The sequence below is a fragment of the Symphalangus syndactylus genome, chromosome 20 (assembly GCF_028878055.3).
Source record: "Symphalangus syndactylus isolate Jambi chromosome 20, NHGRI_mSymSyn1-v2.1_pri, whole genome shotgun sequence".
NCBI lineage: Eukaryota > Metazoa > Chordata > Mammalia > Primates > Hylobatidae > Symphalangus > Symphalangus syndactylus.
In genome coordinates this window covers 68,662,076-68,687,999 of record NC_072442.2, presented here as the reverse complement: position 1 = coordinate 68,687,999, position 25,924 = coordinate 68,662,076, and the positions used below count along the sequence as shown (strand labels likewise).

The following is a 25,924-nucleotide window of genomic DNA, read 5'->3' as shown; positions in this document are numbered from 1 at the left end:
TCACTGCACCTGCTGCTGTGGTTCTGGGGCACCACGGAGCTCAGTTCAGCTGTCGGCGCAGATGGAAGCCACCCGCAGAAACCCGGAGCTGCAGCCGAGCTGAGCCCACGGTGCTCGGTGACCCTCAGACACTTGAAATAATTTGGATGTATTCAAAGGAAATATCTAGTTTGTTCTTTCCAATATTGGAAGAAAAAAGTAAAACCATCAGCCCCTTTCTTTACTGAAACACCACAGGGATTGGCAGGAGGTCCCAAGAAGGGGTTAGGGGAGGATGGGGTGGCGGGAGGCAGGGCTGCAGCCACCGCACCCTGGTCCACCCCGCTGCTGGGCCGGGTCAGCCGAATTCACACGGTCCTTGGGACCATTTCAGTTGACTGTCACCTGCCCCCATACGGTGGTGTAAGAGGAATGCGCGCCACCACGGCGGCAGGTTTTGACATCATTCCCTACTCTGAATGCACCTTAGCTTGTCTGGGGTCAGGGGATGGGGACACAGATGTCCTCGCCTTTTTTTTTTTCCTGCCACTTTTTTTTAGAGATGGAGGCTCACTATGCTGCCAGACCGGTCTCGAATTCTTGGGCTCAGATCCTCCTGCCTCAGTTTCCAAGTAGCTGAGACCACAGGCGCCAGCCACCGCGCCCAGCTTCCTTGCTTTTTGAATGAGACCTAAGGCGCTGGCAGAAACCCTCTGCGATTCTGACGCCATCCAAACCCTAAGACTGGGCCAACCCCGGCCCCTCTCATGATAAACCAGGTCATCGCCTGTGTCTGCCTCCTCTGGGTGGCCGCAGGTGTCAGTCAGGGCCACTGCTTCCTGTCCTGAGTGTCCGCTCCCCGCGTGGACTCCCAAAACGTGTGTTTTCCAAGCATACTCTTAGAATGCTGTTTCCGTCAAAAAAGGCCCTCCACTCCGTTTTGCCTTATGAAAAAATGGGAAAGTATTCTGAAAGTATTCCAAAAGCCCAAAACACCTATCGGAGACTCACAGAAGCCTGCGGAGACGGTCACCAGACACCAAGAGTTCCAGGCATTTTCTCAGAGCCTGTGCTTGGAACTGACCGTCAGGAAGCAATCAGAGCCCAGGCCGCTGCTCCCAAACCAGGCCGCCCATCAGCCTGGCCTTCCCGGAGCAGGTGGCAACACGGAGAACCTTTTTTTTTTTAAAGGCATCTTAAATTGTGGTTTGGGATTTTTTTTTTTTTATATATATATCATGAAAAAAGATTTAGAGAATTACAAGAGTTTAGGTTAACAGGAAACACAAATGGAGGTGGAAATTTAAAAACAAAGGAACGGAACTCAACTCTCCACAGATTGAACCCACACAGGTGTCACCGTTTACTGAATTAGCACCACTTTTGCGCAGTGAAGACACCCGTGGCTGAAATTTCTTAAATCTCACTTTTTCCACGCTCTTCTTCTGACACACCGACCTGAGGGAGAGCTCTCCCCCTCCCTGTCCCAGACTGCTGCTGCTTTCCTGCACACAGCAGCAAACCAGGACATAGATTCCCTCTAAAAACAGCTTGAAAATTACAACACAAAGATCTCAATAATTATGAGATGCAGTGATTTTTTTTCTTTTCCCCCGTCCAGGCTTGGAGGTATCTCTAGGTTAGACTCCTCTGGGGCTGGAATGACATGAAGGGTAAGGTCACCCAGCTTGGCCAGGGCAGTCGGGGGCGGGACATCAGGAGAGCCGGTCCCACCCCAGCCCCGCCTGCTGAGTCAGCGTTCATCGGAGAGGTCGTCGGTGCCCAGGAGCTCCGCGGTTTCGAGCTCCACACTGGACAGGAACCTCCTCAGCGTCTTGCGGCAGTTGTAATCCAGGGTGGTGGTGTAGATGGTCTTGGGGTACTTGGGGTAGACGATGGTGGTGCTGAGGAAGCGCGTGGGCCTGTGGCGTGGCTCGAAACGCACCTCAGCCTTGTAGTTGCGCCACGTGCCATTGGGGATGCAGGTGACCGTCTGGCTGCAGGAGGCCACCGCCAGGCCCAGGGGCAGCTGCACGTCGTCGATGAAGTGCCGCTCGGAGTCGTACTTGACCGAGGAGGTGTACCTGGGCGGGAGACATAAGGCCGCGTGAAGCCGCTCCTCCGAGCCGGGGGCTTGGGGTCCCCGCTGTGACCGTGAGTCATTTGTGGGGTGAACATGTAGAAGTGTGGCTGCTCCAGTAAGAAGCAGCATAGGGTCACGGAGTCTATAAAATATTCACTATGTGCCAGGTACCCGCCTAAGTACTTTACTTACGGGATCCAATTTAATCTCCCCAACAACCCTGAGAGAGGAGACCGAGGTGCAGAGGTGAAGGCCACAGCGCCACTGAGTGTTGGGGCTGGGATTTAAACACAGGGGTGCAGGATTCCAAAGCTGAGCCCACATCACTGTTAGCCACTGCGGGCAGCAGCCCCTGGATCCCGCTCCCACTCGCCTAAGCTTCAGACCTTAGCCACGTTACTTCACTCTTCTGAGCCTCCGTTTCCTCTTTTTTTTTTTTTTTTGAGATGGAGTCTCGCTCTGTCACCCAGGCTGGAGTGCAGAGGTGCAATCTCAGCTCACTGCAACCTCTGCCTCCCAGGTTCAAGCGATTCTCCTGCCTCAGCCCCCGAGTAGCTGGGGTTACAGGTGCCCGCCACCACGCCCGGCTAATTTTTGTATTTTTAGTAGAGATGCGGTTTCACCATGTTGACCAGGCTGGTCTCGAACTCCCAACCTCAGGTGATCTGCCTGCCTCGGCCTCCCAAAATGCTGGGATTATAGACATGAACCAATGCACCTGGCTTCTTTTTTTTTTTTTTTTTTTTTAAACAACATATCTTTTATTCCTTGTAGAGATGAGGACTTCCTGTGTTGCCCAGGCTGGTCCTAAACTCCTGGGCTCGAGTGATCCTCCTGCCTCAGCCTCCCAGAGTGCTGGGATTACAGGCATGAGTCGCCGCACCCACCCTATCAGCTCTTTAATGAGAGGATAAAGGAACCCAGAAACCTTGAATGCTGGTTCTGAAAGTTTGGCTATACCAAATATTAACACTTTGTTCACCTTGGCATTTGGTTTGGGGACCCTCCCTAAACCTACATATCTGGGTATCTGACTTATCAATGAAAGCCAATTATCATCTTGATTTCCATAAGATAAACTGGCATCTATGTTCTTCAGGCACTTAATTTTTTCAAGTCCTTCTTTTAACTTTGGGAGTCAGTTTTCTTTTCTTTTTTTTCTTTTTTTTTCAGAAACGGAGTCTCGCTTTGTCACCCACTCTGGAGTGGTGCAGTGGGGTGATCTCAGCTCACCGCAGCCTCCACCTCCTGGGCCCAAGCGATCCTCCCACCTCAGCCTCCTGAGTAGCTAGGACTACAGGCGTGCACCACCATGCCCAGGTAATTTTTGTATTTTTTGTAGAGACGGGGTTTCACAGTTGTTGCCCAGGCTGGTCTCGAACTCCTGGGCTCCAGCCATCCTCCTGCTTCAGTCCCCTGGAATGCTGGATTCTAGGCGTGAGCCACAGTGCCTGGCCCAGAGTTTTCTTACAGAAGCAAAGCTTTAATGCATTTTACTGAATTCTTATAGCTTTGTAGATACTGAAAAGAGAATGAGCGTCACATATAGACACATCTAACAGCACTGCCTCCAACCAGCCCCTACCCACTGGTCAGGTGAGTAAGAATCAGAATTCTTTTCTGTGAGTGGAATGGAAATTTCATCTCTCCTCCTTAGGCAAGTAGTTAAGAGGCTGGTGGGAGTCATGGCCCCATTTTGTTCAAAATACAAGCTCCACAGGAACAAAAGGCTGAACTGCTCACCTCCCAGCTGATGAACCTCGTCTTTGTTCCATGTCAAAGGGGCCTTTGTGTTAATGCAGCGGAAACTCTAGCTATCAAACCACCAGGTATCAGAAGTAAAATTCCTTTCTCTAAAAAGATCTATCTTTACCTGAGCCTTTCAATGCATCTTTGCCCCCAGATAATCCTGGATGAGATAATCCCCCGAGGAAGACCAGCGCTTGCCTAGTGAAATTATACTATGAGACAAGGTTAAAAGACCTCAGAGATGGGGTTGGCAGGTTAGGGAGTAGGGGACAGCAGCTTCTGGGAAGAAGAATTAATATTTGACAAAATTGTAATCCTCTGACGGCCATGATACATGCAGTGCAAAAAGAAAATGCAGAACTTTATACATAACATGATCTCATTTTTATTTTAATTTTAAAAGCATGTCTATATATTTAATTGGTTAGAATGCAGAAACAGAAAGAGGACCCACCAAACTATTAATCATCTTTGTCATACTTTTGCAATTAACTGACTTTTTTATAACAACAAGCATTAATATCTGGAATAAAAAATAAAAACTGTTAAAAAAAAAAAAGAATAAAATTGGGGTCTGCTATATTTACCTTACTTCCTTTGGTGGTAAGGGGTCAAACTCCACTCCTTCGCCAAAGGACAGGGGACACAGCCTCAGCGCACAGCCGGGAGTCAGGGGGAGAGACGCTGGACTCTTCAAGGACAGAGAAGAATGCAGTTAGAGCTTTTACAGGCCATTTATTGTCTTTTCTTTTCTTTTTTGGAGACGGAGTCTTGCTCTGTTACGCAGGCTGGAGTGCAATGGCACAATCTCAGCTCACTGCAACCTCTGCCTCCCAGGTTCAAGCAATTCTCCTGCCTCAGCCTCCTGAGTAGCTGGAATTACAGGCATGCGCCACCACACTTGGCCAATTTTTTTGTGTGTTTTTAGTAGAGATGGGGTTTCATCATGTCGGCCAGGCTAGTCTCAAACTCCTGACCTCAGGTGATCTGCCCACCTCAGCCTCCCAAAGTGCTGGGATTACAGGCGTGAGCCACCACGCCCGGCCCCCACAGGCCATTTCTAAGCATTGCCCACAGAAGGCTGTATCTCTGAGCCTCCAGCTGACGGGCCCAACTGGGATCTGTGTCCCCCGTGCTGGGCACACCAGGGAAACGCTGGACAGGTCGCTGAGAGGTCTGGGTTCAAATCCCAGGTTGACCACACCGTGCCGTGTGCCCTCAGAGGAGTCACATCACATGCCCTGTGACCTTATCAGCACAGCAAAGTGGACGCCCCCTTTCACTGCTAAGGTTGTGTGAAAAGCTGCAGAGAGGAAATGAACTCAAGCCAGACTGCCACCCCTCGCCCTGCAGTGAGAAGCCCTGGTGAGCCGAGGCTCACCTCACCCGAATCCTCCATTCTGTGGCGCTCCCTCTGTCACCGTCGCAGCAGCACTCTAGAAAAGGTCAAAACAAAAAATACGCTACCAGGGAGTTTTTTGTTTTTTAACTAAAGATTCAATCTGGCCAAGCGCAGTGGCTCACACCTGTAATCCCAGCATTTTGGGAGGTGGAGGTGGGAGGATCCCTTGCGCCCAGGAGTTTGAGACCAGCCTGGACAACATGGCAAGACCCCGTCTCTACAAAAAATACAACAATTAGCCGGGTGTGGTGGTGCACGCCTGTAGTCCCAGCTACTCAGGAGGCTTATGTGGGAGGATCGTTTGAGCCCAGGAGGTTGAGGCTGCAGTGAGCTGAGATCGCCACTACACTCCAGTCTGGGTGACAGAGCAACTTTAAAGAAAAACTGTCATTGGTAAGATGGACACCAGGCCAGGCACGGTGGCTCACACCTGTAATCCCAGCACTTTGGGAGGCCAAGGCAGGTGGCTCACCTGAGGTCGGGAGTTCGATACCAGCCTGGCCAACGTGGCGAAACCCCGTCTCTACTAAAAATACAAAAATGAGCCAAGCGTGGTGCTGTGTGCCTGAAGTCCCAGCTACTAGGGAGGCTGAGGCACAAGAATCACTCGAACCCAGGAGACAGAGGTTGCAGTGAGCCGAGATTGTGCCACTGCACTCCAGCCTGGGTGGCAGAGTGGGACTCTGTGTCAAAAAAAAAAAAACCAGAGAGACGGACACCCAGTGTTCTTCCTATCACCCTCCACTATCCAGAATACTCAGTGAACCAGAGCACAGCAGTACTTCCAGCCCGGCCAATGCATGGGACATTCTGATTAACAAAGAAGGCTCACTAGAAGGCAGTTACATCCTAGACACGGGGCTAGTTTTCACCCAATTTGCAGGATCAGGGCTTCTGTGTTAAGTGTGCAAAGATAAACATGGTGCAGAGTCAGAACTCGGAAGCCCTTTACGTTCCCTGGTTTACTCAGGATCTATCATTTTCTTTGCCTAATTTGAGAGAAGGATGTACATTTGCGCCAGGGTGTGGAGTTGGCAGCCCCACCTCCACATCTCCCAGGACAGAGAAGGAGGCAAACATTTCTAGAAGGTTGGCTCTGAGACCTTTATCCTGAGACCAGGACAAGGTGTGTCAAGTGGGGGCACGGGGTGGAAATGCGAAAGCCAAAGGCAACCAGAGACGCGGGGGGCCCTGAGGGTCCAGGTCTTGGACCTGGGTGGGGGTTTACCAAGGCCAGGCTAGAGGAGGGGCGGGGGGTGGGAGCCAAGGTCAGTGAATTGTGTGTGTGTGTGTGTGTGTGTGTGTGTGTGTGTGGCAGGGGAGGATACATAAGGGGTGTGTGTGTGTGTGTGTTGGGGGGAGGGTACATAAGGGGTGTGTGTGTGTGTGTGTTTGGGGGGTAGGGTACATAAGGTGTGTGTGTGTGTGCGTTGGGAGGATACATAAGATGTGTGTGGGGGGGGTACATAAGGTGTGTGGGGGGGGTACATAAGGTGTGTGTGTATGTGTGTTGGGGGGGTACATAAGGTGTGTGTGTGAGTGTTGGGGGGTACATAAGGTGTGTGTGTGTGTGTGTGTGTTGGGGGGGTACATAAGGTGTGTGTGTGTGTGGGAGGACACATAAGGTGTGCGCATTGGCTTCCGCAAACAGCCCCCAAATAGTGACAGTGGGCCCTGCTCTGCTCCCTCTCTGGCTGCCAGACCCTGCCCAACAGAAGGGGGCACCTCCCAGGTGTCCCCATGAGAAGGTGGGTGATCTCTGAACCCCCCACCGCCTTCCTCCAGGCATCGGCAGGAGCACTCGGTTCTGTCGCCTTCTCTGCTCTTCCATCCTTGCCCACCCGACAGACCCTCCCTGAGCACGGCCCTTGCTCCAGGCTGGGGCTGGGGTGATGTGAGGCGGCAGAGATCCTAACAGACGCATGAACGAAGGGCCACTGGAATGGGGATGTAGCCGTGGACTCTGGCCCCTGGGAAGCATCAAGGAAGGCCTCCCAGAGGAGATGACATGAGCTGGGCATTGAGGGGCCAGCAGGACGCCTCCTGGGAGAGGTAAGAGGCCCTGGGCATGCAGGTGGAGGGAGCAGCAGAAACGCCCGTGTGGTGTATGTGTCCGGCCTGTGGCCAGGGCAGGTGGACGGCGAGGCCAGATGGGGCCAGACGGGAGGGCACTGAAGGCCAAGTTGAAGCCAGCCCCGCCTTGGGTTGGCAATGAGGAAACTGCCCTGATGCCCACCGAGAGGCAGGGTGGGAGGGGCGAGAGCACCAGCACCGCCGGGGCTCCCGTGGGGGTCCCTAGGAACCTCTCGTGGGGATCCCCAGGGACAGCAGCGGCCGCCGACTTCACCCGGGAGAGGGGGCTGGAAGTCCCCATCCCGGGGGGCGGGACCGGGCTGCAGACTGCGGGCAGGATGTGGCTTCCCGAGGGTTCTAAGTAAAGGCAGCAAACACCAACATCTGAGCGACTCTCAAGGCAAAAGATTAGGTGGAGTTTTTTCTTTAAATGAACATTTTAAAGTAAAGTGAAAGGATTACTCTGAAAGTTTCCACCCACCTAAAGGCCTCCCACGCGTCATGCGAGGGACACCGGGTTCCCGGTGTTCAGGCCGCAGGTGGGGAGGGACCCTTCTCTGAAGGTTGAGGAAGGCTCTGGCCCCTTTGCCCTGGGATGGGGATCCCGGGGCACACCCGCTCCCGGGCCTGGCTGGGAGGAGGCGCGCGGCCCCGTGGGAGCCCAAAGCCGCGGGGTGTCGGGCCGGAGTCCCGGGCGGGCCGGGGTTCCCTCCAGGCGCCCCCCGCGCCCGGCAAGGGCAGGAATGTGGCCGACCCGCAGCCTGGCAGCCCCGGGGCCGCCACCCCGAAGGGAGGAGACGACGCCTCGCCGCTCCCGGGGCTCCCGCGCCTCCCAGGCGATGACAATTTTCCAGCCACCGGCTCCAGCTGGCCAGGCTCGCGGCGCTCCCGCCCTGGACTCCCGGCGATGGCCGCCCCGTCCCGACACAGCGCGCCCGGGGGGCAGGAGCCGCTGGGGGTCCCGGAGCGGAAACCGCGGCGCTTGGAGGGAAGAAGCCCGCGCGGGGCCACTCACCGGAGCCGCGGGGGTGGCCGCCGCGTCGGGCTCCAGCGCCCCCGGTGCCGGCGCGCGCTCTCCGCCGCCTCCGCCGCCTCCGCCCGCCGCGAGCCCCCAGTGGCTGGGGCTGGGGCTGGGGGGCAGCCCGGAGTCCGGGCTGTCCAGGACGCCGTCGCCCTTCTTCTTCGCGTCCACGAGCTCGGGCACATCCTGCAGGCTCAGCCGGCCCACCATGGCGGCGCGCGAGGGGGGCCCGAGGCACCCGCGCCGGGGTCGCGGGACAGCGAGGGGCGCAGACGCGGGCCGGGGCCGCTGCCCGCCCGGCCGCCCTCCCTCCCTGCCCCGCCGCCCGGGTCTCGCCGCTGCCCGCCCCGGCCTCGGCCTCGGCCTCGGCCCCGCCCCTTCCCCGCCCCAGGCCCGGCCCCGGCCCCGCCCCCGCCCTCCGGCCCCGCCCTTTCCCCGCCCTCCGGCCCCGCCCCCGGAATCTGTGCCCCGCCCCCTGGCTCCCGGCCCCGCCCCCCGAGGCCGATCCCCGCGCGCTGGCGGCACCGAGCGCCAAAGGCCCCCCAGCCCGGTCTGGCCCCCAGCGCGCTACAGGTGGACGCGGGCACCAGCTCGCGCCGGGGCCCTGGGGGCTCGTTGACCCCTCGCCCTGTCCCAGCGGGACCCGGGAGGCGCTAACAGCTTCCGACCTGCCGGTCGGGAGAGCCAGACGGAGCAGGATCCCATCCCGCAGAGGCCTGGGGAGCCGGGCGAAGCCAGCGAGCAAACAACTGGAAATTATTAATAGTTAATGCGCTTCGTATGGCCGCAGCCGCCTGTTGGCCCAGGAAGGCGGGCTCTGGCGCTCCTGCCGGTCCCGGAGGAAAGGCTTGTCCTCGGGGGCTCCGCAGGCGCGGGTCACCCCGATGCTCAGCTGGGCAGGCTGTGACCACACAGGACACGCAGGGCAGAGACCTTCCGCGGCTGGCGCAGACTCGTGCACAAGCGCAGCAGGTTGACCGCGGGCTGCCTCTAGGGCCACCGGCCGCCCAGTGGGGGCCACAGCTTTTCCCTCACCGGGGCTAACCGCTCTGCCCACCCCACCCCCAGGAGAATCCCTTCTGAAAAACAGACAGCACTTCTCCCCACCCCTTCGGTTTGACAACGAAGCCTTATCCTGAGTGGGAACTCGTCTCCGTAGCTGCGGGGTGTAGGACTGGGCTGTTTCTCACGGGTCTCCGAGGTCAGCAGAAAGTGCAGAGTCCCCACTCCACCAGCAGCCCTCCCCTGGGGGTACTGATGGGTATTCAGCCGAGGGCATGGAGCTGGAGCCTCACCCAGACCTACAGGACAGCTCAGAAGAGGAGTCATACCCTGGACGTCCCTGGCTGAGACAGTGGCAGCCCAGTGCACATCCTTGTAAAGACAAAGGATATTTGTCCTGCTTGGGCCAGACCTGTTAAACTCAGAAACTCAGAGCAGGTAGATCTTAGAGACCCATTGAACAAGTTCCGTCCTCTTACTTCCCTTACCTGTCACTTTCATGTAAGGAAAAAGAGAGGGATTTCACCTGCCCCAAGTCACACAGCTGATCCGAGACAGCTTGCTGCAAACAGAAGGTCGGCATCATCCCTCCACAGAAGGTAAAACCTGGCACACGCCTGTGTGCTGGGAGGTGGTTCATTCATTCAGGGTCTGCAGGAAGAGATTGCAAAATCCACAGTGCACAGTCCTGGCAAAACGGTATTGCAAGTGTTACCGGGAAGGGGTCCGGATCCAGACCCTCAGAGAGGATTCTTGGATCTTGCGCAAGAAAGAATTCAGGGCGAGTCCATACAGTGAAAGCAAGTTTATTAGGAAAGTAAAGGAACAAAAGAATGCCTACTCCTTACAGCAGCTCCGAGGGCTGCTGGTTGCCCATTTTAATGGTTATTTCTTGAGGATATGCTAAACAAGGGGTGGGCTATTCATGCCTCCCGTTTTTAGACCATATAGGGTAACTTCCCGACGTTGCCATGGCATTTGTAAACTCTCACGGCGCTGGTGGGAGTGTAGCAGTGAGGACCACCAGAGGTCACTCTCGTGGCCATCTTGGTTTTGGTGGGTTTCGGCCGGTTTCTTTACTGCGGCCTGTTTTATCAGCAAATCTTTTATTACCTGTATCTTGTGCGGACCTCCTATCTCATCCTGTGACTTAGAATGCCTTCACCATCTGGGAATGCAGCCCAATAGGTCTCAGCCTCATTTTACCCAGCTTTTATTGAAGACGGAGTCACTCGGGTTCACAGGCCTCTGATGCAGGGACACAGCTGTACCCCCCATCCCTTTGGATCCCACCATCTGCACAGCCCAGGTGGCATCGGAGGAGGAGTCTCAGTGCTTTCTGGGGTTGTAGAAAGACGGTTTGTTGGCAGTGGGAGGCCTGGACTCACTGGAGGGAATTTGCCGGCCAAGCATGAAAGCCTGGTTAGATTGGGAAAGGTGTCCGGGAAGATGGTGGTCCTGAGGTTGTCCTCTGGGTTCTGGAAGCCAGATCTACTTAAAGGACTTGCCAAGGTGCCACCCTGGCACTGAGGAGAGGTTCCTGTCACCCAGTGTGGCCACCTTCTTTTTTTTTTTTTTTTTTTTGAGACCGAGTCTCCCTCTGTCGCCCAGGCTGGAGTGCAGTGGCGCGATCTCGGCTCACTGCAAGCTCCACCTCCTGGGTTCACGTCATTCTCCTGCCTCAGCCTCCCAAGTAGCTGGGATTACAAGCACCCGCCACCACGCCCAGCTATTTTTTTGTATTTTTAGTGGAGACGGTTTCACTGTGTTAGCCAGGAGGGTTTCAATCTCCTAACATCGTGATCCGCCTGCCTCGGCCTCCCAAAGTGCTGAGATTACAGGCATGAGCCACCACCTTTTTTTTTTTTTTTTTTTTTTTTTAGACAGAGTCTCACTCTGTCACCCAGGCTGGAGTGCAGTGGTACGATCTTGGCTCACTGTAAACTCCACCTCCTTCAATCTGGGTTGAACTCCTGGGTTCAAGTGATTCTTCTGCCTCAGCCTCCCCAGTAGCTGCGACTACAGGGTGTACCACCCCACCTGGCTATTTTGTATTTTTTGTAGAGACGAGGTTTTGCCATGTTGGCCAAGCTGGTCTCGAACTCCTGACCTCAAGCGATCCACCCTCCTTGGTCTCTCAAAGTACTGGGATTACAGGAGTGAGCCACTGCACCCAGCCCTCCTCCTTTACAGATTTACGGATACGCTCAGCACTGACACAAGAAATCAGAGGGGCTTGGAGAGAATCCAGCCCCGGGACTGACACGGACGGAGAAGCTGAGGTGGAGACCCCAGTCCCATATGCAGACTCCCCCAAACCGTTCAGCTGCCACCCCACCAATAAGCTGCACCAAACACTGACGCCCCCCATGGCTCCCAGAGTTCTGTTCAGCCAGTCAATTACGCTGAGGAGGAGGCCAGGCGTGGTGGCTCACACCTGTCATCCCAGCACTTTGGGAGGCCGAGGCACGTGGATCACCTGAGGTCTGGAGTTTGAGACCAGCCTGGCCAACATGGCGAAACCCCGTCTCTACTAAAAATACAAAAATTAGCCAGGTGTGGTGGCGGGCGCCTGTAATCCCAGCTACTCAGGAGGCTGAGGCAGGAGAGTCGCTTGAACCTGGGAGGTGGAGGCTGCAGTGAGCCGAGGTTGCGCCCCTGTCTTTAAAGAGCTCAAAGAGAAGCCTAGGCCAACTGGAAGCGAAGTGAGGGGAACGCAGAGAGCACCTGTGGCCTGGCCGAGGCTTCTCCTTGAACTCCTGGTATTTCAACCTGCCCAAGAGTCCTTCCAGGTGTGAGAGAAGGCGATTTTCCTTGTCCTTACATAAGAGCCATGCGGCTCAGCCCCAAGAAGTCAGGACTGTTTCCGTAGTCCTGAGCAGTGAGTCCACACAGCTAATCTGCTTTGGATTTTCGGAAGGGCCTCGCTACTGGGCCCGTCAGCATCCTATGTGTTATCTAGATGTTTTCCAAAGGACATTGCTTAAAGAAACTCAAAGCAAGCCCCAGGAAAGGCAGCCCATTCTACCTTTTCCAGCTCTGAAGACAGGCCTGCTTTTGAATAATAGCTGGGATGCACCTAGAAATCAGGTGTGAGTCAGACAAAACGAGCGGGACCCAGGAGACCAGGGGCTTGTGCAAGACAGGTCTCTTCTCAAAGCCATCCTTCCAGAGCGGGGCCGTCAGTCCCTCGCCTGCGTCACGGAGATGTGGTGTCCTCAGAGGACGCGGCTTCTGGCCCGAGGCCTCTCCCGGCAGGGTCTGAGAAACAAAAGCTGCCTCACCATGAATGCCAGTCCTGCGTTTTTGTTTTTTCTGCACTAAATTAAGCCGCTGCCCGAATGGGACTTAAGTCAGACAAGAAGAGGGCAGGACCCCCACACCGCTGCTGCGTACTGTTTGGGAACAGCTTGTCTTCAGTAAGCCCCACCAGACAGTGGATTAAACACACCCCAGGCCCCACATGCTGGCTGGTGCCCCGTGCCCGACACCGTCCGGCTCCCAGCCCCCAGGTCTTGGGCTGTTCTGTGGCTCATGATGTGTGGATTCGCCTGCTGTTGAACCAGGTCTTCTCTTTCCTTCATATGCACCTGTCAATCAAAATGCTTTTTGAAAAACAGAACTTTACAGCCGGGCATGGTGGCTCACACCTGTCATGTCAGCACTTTGGGAAGCCGAGGGGTGGGGATTGCTTGATCCCAGGAGTTTGAGACCAGCCTGGGCAACATAGTGAGTCCTCATCTCTACACCTTTTTTTGTTGTTGTTGTTTTGTTTTGTTTTTTTAATGGAGACAGGGTCTCCCTCTGTCACACAGGCTGGAGTGAAGTGGCACAATCATAGCTCATTGCAGCCTTGAACTCCTGGGCTCTAGCAACCCTCCCACTTCTGCCTCCTGAGTCACTGGGACCACTGGAGTGCACCCCCACACCCAGCTGTAAAGCTCTACTTTTATAATTTATGTTTATATTTTTATTGCTCTATTCTCATAATTTATAATTTTTTTAACATTTATTTCTATTTTTGTGGAGACAGGGTATCACCATCTTGCCCAGGCTGATCTTGAACTCCTGGGCTCAAGCCATCCTCCCACCTCAGCCTCCCAAAGTGCCAGGATTACAGGTGTGAGCCACTGCGCCCGGCCATCTACAAAATTTTTGTTAAAATTAGCCTGGCATGGTGGCCTGTACCTATAGTCTGAGATTCTCAGGAGGGTGAGCTGAGATTCTCATGAGGGTGAGGTGGGTGGCAGGTACCTGCAGTCTCAGATACTCAGGAGGGTGAGGTGGGAGAATCACTGGAGCCCAGGTCAAGGCTGCAATGAGCTATGATCACGCCATCACACTACTGGGTGGTAGAAGGAGACCCTGTCCTAAAAATGTTTTTAACAAAAAGTTACTTTGTTCCTTAGTTTAGATTAAGGTGGTAGTTTTCAAAGAACATTGAAAGGGACCTGTCATATTTAGTAAAGGAGCGAATTGGATTAAAAACACAAAGACAGAACACAGCCCATATGAGTGTACGCACACATGTTGGTGAGGTCGATTCATAACCCTGAACCCCTGGGACTCGCGAAGATGGCCTGAACCAGATACAGGCAAAGGGCTACCAAAGTTCTCGCTTTCAGGGCTATCGGGTCTGAAGGAACAGGCTGGCTTTCTTAGTTTTGTTTGTTTTTTGTTTGTTTGGGTTTTTTTGTTTTTTGTTTTGAGACAGTGCTTTGCTCTTGTTGCCTAGGCTGGAGTGCAGTGGCACGATCTCAGCTCACTGCAACCTCCACCTCCTGGGTTCAAGTGATTCTCCTGCCTCAGCTTCTTGAGTAGCTGGGATTACAGGAGCCCGCCACCACACCCAGCTAATTTTTGCATTTTTAGTAGAGATGGGTTTTCACCATGTTGGCTGGGCTGGTCTTGAACTCCTGACCTCGGGTGATCCGCCCACCTCGGCCTCCCACAGTGCTGGGATGACAGGTGGGAGCCAGCACACCCAGCCCTACTGTCTGCTTTGGTGTCCACGTGCCGCCTGCTTTCCATTCTGCTTGTCCCAAATCCAGGTCTCAGCCAATGTGCTGGTCCTTTCACTACTTCTGGGAGCTTGGGAGCTCTTAGCAGCCATTACCTGCCCATGATTGGGTAGGAGGGACTCTGCGGTACACACAGGCCTCCCCCTTAGGCCTTTCTGGCCTGACAGCATCCTCAGGTCCTCACTCTCTGTCTCCTGGCGCCTTGTTGAACACAGAACTTTTCTCTGGGGGCTTCAGTCTCGCAGGGGAATTGCTGGAAGCCAGACAGTGGCTTCTAGATTAAGATCCTTCTCAAGCTGATGGGGGTTCCTCTCCTACTGGGGCTCGGCCCAGAGTGCTGGGGCCCCGGCTTTCTTCTCAGGGACCTACAAGCCTTTAAGCCTCTCTGGCTTTTCTTTTCTCACCTGTTGGGCAAAATCCACTTTCTTTCTTTTTAGGTGGAAAAAAATGTTTATGTCCAGATGCCCTGTCCCTGTGATGATAGTGTGGATTAGGCACAAAAATGCTTCAGCATTTTGGTTCTTAACATTTAAAGGCAGACTTTTAGAATAAGAAAACAAACCAAAACAGCATTCCAACATTCTTACATTGATAGCACGGATTCCAAGACTTTTGTCTCTACTGCAGAATTACAAAAGTCTACACAAGAATTCAAGCAATTATCTCGATACCGTCTGCACCTGAGCGCAGTGCATAGAAGAGGCCCCACCTGCTGCTGCAGAAAGGGGCAAAGAATAGCAAAACAACCACTTAACAGCAAAATGTGACCTCACTACCTATACAAAGGATGATCACTGATGTCCTGAGAGAACCAAGAAATCACGCACTGGAGGACCCCTGACTGGGAGGAAAGGCATGAGTCTTTACTCAAGAGACCTTGAATAAGAACACTGTCTTGCAAGACACAGTTGGGTCACAGCTGGTCTTGTGCAATGAAAACCAAAGAGGAACTTGTGCTTACTGGGTTTCTACAGATAGAGATGAAACTACATCCTCTATCTCAAGAAACAGGAAAAACCACGCAGGGTGAGTGAGGATGTGCGGTGGGTACCCACACACCCACCATGGGGGTGTGCAGCAAAACAAACTGCAGCAGGTGTTTTGGCAAGAGCTAGCGATATATTTTTTTTTTTTTTGAGAACGGAGTCTCGCTCTGTCACCCAGGCTGGAGCACAGTGGCGCGATCTTGGCTCACTGCAAACTCTGCCTCCCAGGTTCCAGCGATTCTCCTGCCTCAGCCTCCTGAGTAGCTGGGATTATAGGCTCCGGCCACAACGCCCGGCTAATTTTTTGTATTTTTAGTAGAGACGGGTTTTCACTGTGTTAGCCAGGATGGCCTTGATCTCCTGACTTTGTGATCTGCCCGTCTCAGCCTCCCAAAGTGCTGGGATTAAAGGCGTGAGCCACCACGCCCAGCCAGCTAGCGACATTTTAAATGTACACATCCTTTAATCTGATTTTTTTCCTTTTTGAAACAGGGTCTCCCTGTCACCCAGGCTGGAGTGCAGTGGTGCAATCACAGCTCACTGCAGCCTTGACATCCTGGGGTTCAAGCGATCCTCCCGCCTCAGCCTCCCAAGTAGCTGGGACTACAGGAGCGCACCACCACACCCGGATAATTTTTTGTAGAGATGGGGTTTCCCCGTGTTGCCCAGGTCACTCTCAAACTCCTGGGCTCAAGTGATCTGCCTGCCTTGGTCTTCCAAAGTCCTGGGATTATAGGTGTGAGCCACCATGCCCAGCCTTAATCATTTTAGGTGGAAATGCAACCATTTTAGGATAATGTCCTAAAAAATGTGAGTACAAGCAAGCAAAGACATTTGCAGAAAGATTTTCACAGATGATGTGACCCTAATGCCAAAAAACTAAACACAGCCTTTTGGCTATATTGCTAGAAGACTGGCTGTCTCAGTCTGTTCACGCTGCTATAATAAAATGCCACAGACTAATTGATAAATAGTAGATCATTATTCCTTACGGCTCTGGAGACTGGGACGTCCAAGATCAGGCGCTGACGGACACCGTGCCCAGTGAGGGCTGCTCTTTGCTTCCAAGATGGCGCCATGTTGCTTGTTACATGGCAGAAGGCAGAAAGTCACAGGGCATCACACAGCTCCCCTGCACCTCTTTATAAGGTCATACTCCCGTTCTTGAGGCCCTTCCTTCATGATTTAACCACCTCCTAAGGTCCCCACATCTTAATACTATCACATTGGGGATTCAGTTTCAACATAAGAATTTTGGAGGGACATATATATTCAAACCATAGCACTGATGACATAAATGATGGGGCTGGGTGAGGTGGCTCACGCCTGTAACCCCAGCACTTTGGGAGGCCGAGGTGGGCAGATCACCTGAGGTCGGGAGTTTGAGACCAGCCTGGCCAGCATGGTGAAACCCCGTCTCTACTAAAAATACAAAAATTAGCCAGGCGTGGTGGCGGGTGCCTGTAGTCCCAGCTACTCAAGAGGCTGAGGCAGGAGAATCGCTTGAACCTGGGAGGCAGAGGTTGCAGTGAGCCAAGGTCGCACCATTGTACTCCAGCAGCCTGGGGGCAGGGCGAGGCTCCGTCTCAAAAAAAAAAAAAAAGAAAAAAAAAATGATGGCATAGCTGAGCTATAAAACACCACGCAGCCATTAAAAATAATGAGTAGATCTATACATGGCAAGGGAAAAGTCCAAGATGTACAGTCAACCTTCTGCATCTGCCAGTTCTGCAGCTACAGATTCAACCAACTCTGGAATGAAAATACAGAATTCTCAGGATGTTGAGCAGTCAAGACCCAAATTGTGTGTCCACAGGTTCCACAGGGCTGACTCGGGGCCTGGGACCTAAGCATCCAGGATTTTGTTATATGGCAGGTGGGGGGGCCTGGAACCAATGCCCCGTGGATACTGAGGGACAACTGTATTGTTAAGCTGCAGACAAATATGCTTCTTTAATTTCTTTCTTTTTTTTTTTTTTTTTGGTTTGGCAAAGTGTCTCCTTCTTTTTCCCACATAAAGATACAGAGAAATCTTCAAAAGAGAGTAGGACTTCTGATATATTTCCATGTAGCGTTTTTTTTTTTTTTTTGAGACAGAGTCTCACTCTGGCTGGAATGCAGCGTGGCATGATCTCAGCTCACTGAAACCTCCACCTCCCGGGTTCAAGTGATTCTCCTGCCTCAGCCCCCTGAGTAGCTGGGATTACAGGCATGTGCCACCAAAACTGGCTAATTTTTTTTTTTTTTTTTTTCCCTGAGATGGAGTCTCGCCCTATTGCCCAGGCTGGAGTGCAATGGCGCGATCTTGGCTCATTTCAACCTCTGCCTCCCAGACTCAAACGATTCTCCTGCCTCAGCCTCCCGAGCAGCTGGGATTCCAGGTGTGTGCCATGACGCCTGGCTCATTTTTTGTTATCTTTAGTAGGGACGGGCTTTCACCATGTTGGCCAGGCTCGTCTTGTACTCCTGACCTCGTGATCCGCCCGCCTCGGCCTCCCAAAGTGCAGGGATTACAGGCGTGAGCCACCGCACCCGGCCCCATTGTACTTTAAAAATGAGTATTGCTATTGCAATATTATAGGGTAACAGTAGCATAGGCCGCACTGATCCATCAGTGTCCTCGGTTTTGAGAAGAGACCCGCTGGAGCCAGGCTCTTTAGCTCCTTCTGAGAAACCCTATGGTAAGAGGCGTGGAGCAGGCCCAGCCGGGAGCCCAGGGAGAGTGGATTCCGCACACCGAGACCCGCCGGTGCGGGCTTCTTGGGACTTCCACTCTTGATTTGTTGGGGCAAGATTTTCTTTTGATTTCTGTGACTGTTGTCTGTGTAATCATTAAGAAAAAAATGTTACGATAAACTAACCATATTGGCTGACAGCGAGAGTGGTTAGGGGTGACTAAGGTGTTGAGATTGAGACCCTTGGAAAAGAAGGTGGAGCCATTTAGAAATGGGGAATTCAGCTGGGCGCGGTGGCTCACGCCTGTAATCCCCACACTTTGGGAGGCCGAGGCGGGAGGATCACTTGAGCCCAAGAGTTCCAGACAAGACTGGGCAATAGAATAAGACCCTGTCTCAAGAAAAAAAAAAGAGAGAGAGAGACAAGAAAAGAAAAAAAAAAGAAAGAAAAATGGGGGATTCAGGAAGGGAGCTAAGCTTACCTCGAGATGGTGCATATAAGCTAATGATGGGAGCTGGCTAGAAGACAGGAACTGAAAACTGGGGAGAGCTCAGGTGTAGCTGGTGTTTGCACCTGTGATGGCAGGTAAGTCCTCAGGAGCCTGGCATGAAAACAGGGGGCCTAAGACCTCAAGGCCTGGCCGCTGTCAAGGCTCAGAAGGAGAGGAGAGCTGGGGAAGGAGACTAAGAAGTCCCGGAGCCAGTAAAGCAAGAAAGTGTCAAAGGAGTTAAGGGAGAATTCCGGAGACAGGAGAACTCACAGGGTTAAGGGAGGATTCCGGAGACAGGAGAACTCACAGGGTTAAGGGAGGATTCCGGGGAGAGGAGGATTCCGGGGAGAGGGGGACTCACAATTAAGGGAGGATTCCGGGGAGAGGGGGACTCACAATTAAGGGAGGATTCCGGGGAGAGGAGGACTCACAATTAAGGGAGGATTCCGGGGAGAGGGGGACTCATACAGTTAAAGGAGGATTCCGGGGAGAGGGGACTTACACACAGATGCCGCTCCACAGATGATGGGGTTACGTCCCAATAAACCCACTGTAAGTTAGACATATTGTTAAGTCAAAAATGCATTTAATAACACCTAACCTCCCCAATGTCATAGCGTAGCCTGGCCTACCTTAAACGTGCTCAGAACAGTTACATTATCCTGCAGTTGGGCAGGACAGATGTGAGCCGGGCTAGAAGGGCATCGGTAACCTTCGAGAGAAAGGTCAGGACAGATGTGAGCCAGGCTAGCAGAGCATCAGTGACCTTCGAGAGAAGGAAGGGTCAGGACAGATGTGAGTCGGGCTAGAAGGGCATCGGTGACCTTCGAGAGCAGGTCAGGACAGTGCTTGAGATGGAAGCTGACTTGCTAGGCAGGAATGCATGTGGGGATGGGGGCGGTGGACTCCCTTGACGCACTAACGAAACCAACAGGCTGTGGAGGGAGTGGGATCAGGAAAAGCAGGGGGACCCCTGTTCACTTCTGCAAGCAGAGGGTAAAAGGGGACAATCTCTGAGGACCTGGGTGGGGCGAAGGACAGACCCTAGGACTGGACAGCTAGAGAAAGTGGTGTGGTGAGTTGCGAGCGGGATATCGAGTGCGGCATGTGCATGAGTGGCTTAGCTTTTGCCCCTCCTCTTCTATGGCGGGTAGTAAGCCAGTGATTAAACCTCTTGAGATCTCAGCATCCCATCTACAAACGGAGGGACTTTGACAAAGTTCCCAACATGGAAACAAACACATCACCCAACCCCGATGCTCTAATTCCAACCTTCATGCCCCAATTCTGAGTTTCCCAACTGGAGAGCTGGGGCCACCGCAAAGGTATCCAGCAAATGGCCAGATACTGATCCCTTTATTTAGCCTTGGGGCTGTGGAGGGAGGGAGGTGTCCCCAGGACCATCACTTCCAGCCCCAGCAGCCTCTTCTGTGGAGGGAAGAGGAGTTACTCATGTCGTCACTTCTGTTTCAAGTCCTGAAAAGGTCGGGAAGCATTGCCTACGCAGTCATGCGAGGTCTCAAGCACAAGATTTGGGGCTTTGGGAAGGATGAGGTTCTTCTGATCGCCCACCTCCCTCTGACCAAGCCTCTTCTCCATCCCAGTGACACTGCTTTGTTCTTAGAACTGTCTGCCTTGCACCAAGGGTTACTCAGAGGGTTCTCAGATGTTCTTTCCAAAGGCCACAAGGCCTCATCTCAACTGTGCCCCACAGCCTTATGGGTCGAGCATCCGAAATACAAAATGCTCCAAAATCCAAAACATTTTGAGCGCTCACTGAAGCGATTTGGATTTGGGATTTTCCAATTAGGGATGCTGAACTGGCACGTATATAATACACATATTCCAAAATCAAAAAAAAAAAAAAAAAAAGCTGAACTCCAAAAAACTCCTGGGCCCAAGCATCTCAGGTTAGGGATGCTCAACCTGTATTTGCACAGAATTTCGGAGAGAGTTTAGGTGCTATTGTTGAATGGGTGGCTACCTCAAGTCAAATGGTGCCCTTTCCTGTACTAGGTGACAGTGCCAAGCCTCCCCTCCCCTCTAAGGTCAGAAAAACAATGAGCAACGTGTGTCAATGAGGGCAGCAGCTTCCAAATGGACACCAGGGGAAACCTGGATATCTTCAGTGATGTTTTGGTGGAGTGAGAACCTCTACAAAAGTTTGATTCTACTTCACTTTTCAATGCATTTAGTTTTAGTTCTAAAAACTCAACATTAAAAATGGTAATAATGCAATGCACATCCTCAAATGTCTTCTGGGGGCAAATGTAAGATGTCGGAGGCCCTTGCTTCTGTTAACCTCTTGCTCCAAGGGCTGTTCACGGCCATGAAGACTTCAGGAGACAAGAGTCGTTACCACTTCTGTTTAACTGAAGAGCCTCTACCACTCCAAGAAGAGCTGTTTAAAAAATAAAAATGGATACAATTTGCAAATTCTTAGCTGGATTAAATTAAGATTTCTCTATTCTGTGCAACCCAGAAGTAAACAGGGGTTGATACACACACATTTTCATCCATAACCTTGGTTTAAAATGCTTCCAATTGCTGGAATAGTTTTCAATGCTTTTACTGATTTCCTTTGAAAAATATTTGAACTCATAAAATATATTCATAAAATACTTTTATCTATTTTGTATAGTGGGAATCCAGAGTAAAATTTTGTCCCATAAATTTGAAAACTGCTGGTGTAGTACAAAAGGCATGGATGTTGGAATGAAGGCTGGAGCCAAATCCTGGCTGGCCCCCTCACTAGTCACATATCAACTCCTGGCTCACCCCTCACTAGTCACATCTCAAATCCTGGCTCACCCCTCACTAGTCACATATCAACTCCTGGTTCACCCCTCACTAGTCACATATCAACTCCTGGCTCACCCCTCACTAGTCAAATATCAACTCCTGGTTCACCCCTTACTAGTCACGTATCAACTCCTGGCTCACCCCTCACTAGTTACGTATCAACTCCTGTCTCACCCCTCACTAGTCACATATCAAATCCTGGCTCACCCCTCACTAGTCACATCTCAAATCCTGGCTCTCCCCCTTAGTAGTCACATATCGAATCCTGGCTCATCCCCTTACTAGTCACATATCAAATCCTGGCTCACCCCTCACTAGTCACATCTCAAATCCTGGCTCTCCCCCTTAGTAGTCACATATCAAATCCTGGCTCGTCCCCTTACTAGTCACATATCGAATCCTGGCTCATCCCCTTACTAGTCACGTATCAAATCCTGGCTCGTCCCCTTACTAGTCACATCTAAAATCCTGGCTCTCCCCCTTACTAGTCACATATCGAATCCTGGCTCATCCCTCACTAGTCACATCTCAAATCCTGGCTCACCCCTCACTAGTCACGTATCAAATCCTGGCTCACCCCTCACTAGTCACATCTCAAATCCTGGCTCACCCCTCACTAGTCACGTATCAAATCCTGGCTCACCCCTCACTAGTCACGTATCAAATCCTGGCTCACCCCTCACTAGTCACGTATCAAATCCTGGCTCACCCCTCACTAGTCACGTATCAAATCCTGGCTCACCCCTCACTAGTCACGTATCAAATCCTGGCTCACCCCTCACTAGTCACATATCGAATCCTGGCTCATCCCTCACTAGTCACATCTCAAATCCTGGCTCACCCCTCACTAGTCACGTATCAAATCCTGGCTCACCCCTTACTAGTCACGTATCAAATCCTGGCTGTCCCCTTACTCGTCACGTATCAAATCCTGGCTGTCCCCTCACTAGTCACACATCGAATCCTGGCTCGTCCCCTTACTAGTCACACATCCTTGGGCCCGTCACTTACCCCATTTGAGCCTCCATGTCCCATCCACTAAACGGAGCTCAACTTAGCAGGAATTTGATCCGATGAGATGTCATAACGTATCCAGGACACAGTAAATACGCAGTTACCTTTTCCTTCCCACCCCACCGACATGTACAGATAGCACTGAATCGCCCAGACCTTCTCATGACTTAAGATACCACATGCAGGCCACACGGCAGCTGGGCTGTGCAGCCAGGGCCCAGGGCTACCCCCGCTGACCTCCACTCCCCTCAGCACCCTCCTCTGACCTCTGAGCTAGCCAGCTGCTGATCCAAAGCTCTGGATCCTTTAGGGCCGTGCAAGGATGTGACAGGAATGGGTATGAGGCTGTGGGGGACTCTGTGTGTAAACTGATGTTTCTTTACACAGCATTTGATATTGGGTGTGTGTATGAGGCTGTGGGGGACTCTGTGTGTAAACTGATGTTTCTTTATACAGCATTTGATATTAGGTGTGTGTACGAGGCTGTGGGGGACTCTGTGTAAATGGATGTTTTCTCTATATAACATTTGATACGTATTCCCTTTGCCTTCTAAAGCCCTCCAGCAGCTACTCCAGTAGGTCCACTGCAGTGCTTGATTTTGTGAAGAACCCTGTGGAATGTGGTCTCTGGCAGCCGAGAAGTGCCTTCCTTTTCCACCAGCACAAAGCAAACACGTGAAGGGAGCTGGGGTTTCTTGCCCATTTCACCTGAGACCCCTGAAAGCTGCAGCCCACTCTGCAAACACTTTTGTTGGCCCTGGAAGTAGAGGGAAGTTTGTTGAGAAGCTGTTCTTAATTTCTCACTTGTTGAAAAATTACCCAAAACAGGAGGCAAGACAATTGTGCAAATTCCATTTGATGACTGGGCAGAAGCTCCCGGAGCCCTCGGATGAAGTGAGCAGCATTCCCAGGGGGCGGGACGTTGGACGCTATTTTTATTTTAACATCTCATATCGCCCCAGGTTCTCTGAGTCAACACCCTCAAAGGGGACAGAGACAGAAAGGAATTTTGGGCTGATTACAAGGATTCAGCTGGCCTTGGGAAAACTCTAAACATCTTTGAAACACAATTGGAAAGTAATCCAAACAGCCTGTGAGCTCAGGCTTCCCAGGTAGAACTGCCTGTCCCAAGTTAATCTTGCTTAGTTTTTTTGGGGCATCATAGCTAAAGAAGAAAAAAAAAAAAAGGCAAGAATAAGTAAAAGGAAAAAAAAGAAAAAGAAAGGCAGGCAAGAATTTTTGTCCCTGACAGGGGAAGAGTCTGATCTGTGGACACCAGACACCTAAGCAAGTTTTTTGGAAGGGAGCCTTTGGCAACCCTTGCAATTTGCATCCACAGGAGACCTGCCCTATTTTCCACAATAGGCAGCCTCGCCACCAGCCCCAGGAGGGAGGAAGCTCTCTTCTCAATGTCTGCAGGTTTATCCCTAAATGCTACGGAAGCAGCAGCTGCCAGAGGAAGGGGATACTTCTCAGTCTTTTAAAACTTTCGTGTAAGCTTGATATCACAGTCATGACCTAAAAAGGCAAAAACCAGATATGCTAAGTTCGCTGCGGATGCAGCCTGCACGTGGCCGCAGGATTTGTCACCACTCAGCCATGTTTAAAAGAGCCAGTCCAGGCAAGACAGCCACAGGCTCCCGCCCACAAGTGATCACGAACACACTTCATACTGCCTTATGGCAAAGCAAGTGCATATAGCCCGGTCTTGTGTGACCTTCACAGCCAATATTCATGATAATCCCCTCTCACCAATATTGAAAACGGATGCTCAGGGGGTCAGTGACTCGCCTGGTGTCAAAGTGCCAGGTCCAAATCAAGACCTGCAGATCAGGTCTTCTGTGGACGCTTCCAATCCCAGGCTGCTTTCATTTCCGATGGACACGTCCTTCCTGGCCCATAGATCCATGGATCGCCGGCATCTTCCCTCCTGTTCACACAGGTGAGAAGGAAGGAGCTGGCAGGCAATGCCCTTCCAGGTGGGCTGCAGGGAAGGTTCTTTTCTCATTAGGTAATCCCTTGGCTTCCCTAGTAACGTGGGGAGCTGTTGAAAAGAATGGAAAGGAAGGTAATGATCCTGGGCCTAAGGGAAGGGCTGCAGCCAGTTTTCCCCTGTTGAAAGGACACAGGACTTCCCAAAGAGTTTTCATGGCAAAATGTCCATCCAGCTATGAAGGAAACAGGATGGACTCACGCGTGCAGGAGAGAATCACTTGGCCGTCACTGGAAGAGCAGGCTGTGATGGGAACGGTAAGGACAGAGAAGGGAACGTTCACAGGATAGAAATTCACAGGGCAAGTAGGGTTTCCAAGTCAGAAGCAAAACACTTCACACAACATTACAGAGAGGCTCCACTGCAACTGGACAGGCCAGGACTGGGCTCAGTCGGCCACATTCTGCTCCCACGCGTTGCTTCCTTAGACTGTCAGGGAAGGGAGAAGGGCAGCCACTGGGAGGGGCCAGGGTCACGGGCTTGCTAATTCTTTCCTAGAGTCTGTTCTGTTTTCTGTCAGCAGTAAGGAAATACATTCTAGCAAATGACATCCAGTAATGCTTTAATTAACTGCAGTATTTTGTGCTCCAACATGCAGGGAGAAATCACTTCCAGATGGAGAAAATGAAAGCTATTTACACACAAAAAAATCCCTATCTCCCAAAGGTGTAGAACTTTGAGGGTCCAAGAGGCTATTCTAATGAATACTAAAACAGGACTGGGAATTTTTATTTAATATATAAAATGTAATCGTACCCTTCATGTAGGCCAGCATTTCAGGTGTCCATGTTTCTAAGGCTTTTGCTTAAATTGCCCATTGCAGCTCTATTTTATTTTTAGGAATCTGACTTGGAGTAGACGAGAAGTGTGAGACACTTGCTGTCACCCTCAAGCAGGCAGGTTGTGGCAGGTTGTTCTGAGTGCTCTTCCTAGGGAAGGAATCCCGTTTCCAGCAGGTTATTCTGAGTGCTCTTCCTAGAGAAGGAACCCCATTTCCAGCTGTGCACATGCAGCATTTCCCCTGGCATTCTGTCAACAAGGAACCAGGTCTCCTCATCCGATGGCAATTCAGGAAGGGTTGGTGTCATACCCTGCATCGAGCAGCAGCCTCGGACCTGCCCCCACGCTCTACGTGCCCTGTACTGGTCATGCTGGTCTCAGCTTGTCTGCTCTCAGTCCTGTCTGATCTGCACGGAGGAGCCACCCTAGACGTAAGAAATCAGGCACCCCTTCTCGGGGGTGGGCAGAGCCCTGGGGACTGGCTGTTTGTTCAAGAGACAGGAAGGCGTGGCAGTAGTTAGCTTCAATCCCTGAGCTGGGTTTGGAGATCAGAACACCTTGTCCACTGCGGCTCCTGTTTCACTGTTAGAGTCCACACAGGATGTTCTCTGGCCTGGGCACTGCTAAGCCAACTTTCAGACAAGTTCCCATAGTAAGAGCAGAGTGAACTCTTTATTGATTATACAAATTACCACTATTTATTTTAAACCCAAAGTGACTTCAAAGTTGTTTTTTGGTTTTTAAAGGGGCTAGAGAAAATGGACTGAGGGGAAGGAATGGGCACAATATGCAGGTTTAGCCGAATCAGAGCTGTTAGCTGCTGCTTTCATCCACGGGTGCTCCTTTTACATTA

At 52.1% G+C, this 25,924-nt stretch overlaps 1 protein-coding gene across 1 annotated transcript; it reads right to left on the bottom strand.

Annotated features, from left to right (window-relative positions):
• Nucleotides 1-1,211: 1,211 nt before the first annotated feature.
• Nucleotides 1,212-8,650, bottom strand: RFLNB (refilin B). The gene is made up of 3 exons (XM_055257848.2): nucleotides 8,302-8,650; nucleotides 4,399-4,502; nucleotides 1,212-2,063 (listed from the first exon to the last, which is right to left on the bottom strand). The coding sequence occupies exons 1-3, from the start codon at nucleotides 8,515-8,517 to the stop codon at nucleotides 1,733-1,735; spliced, it is 651 nt and encodes a 216-aa protein (XP_055113823.2). The 5' UTR covers nucleotides 8,518-8,650; the 3' UTR covers nucleotides 1,212-1,732.
• Between the last annotated feature and the right edge of the window lie 17,274 nt (nucleotides 8,651-25,924).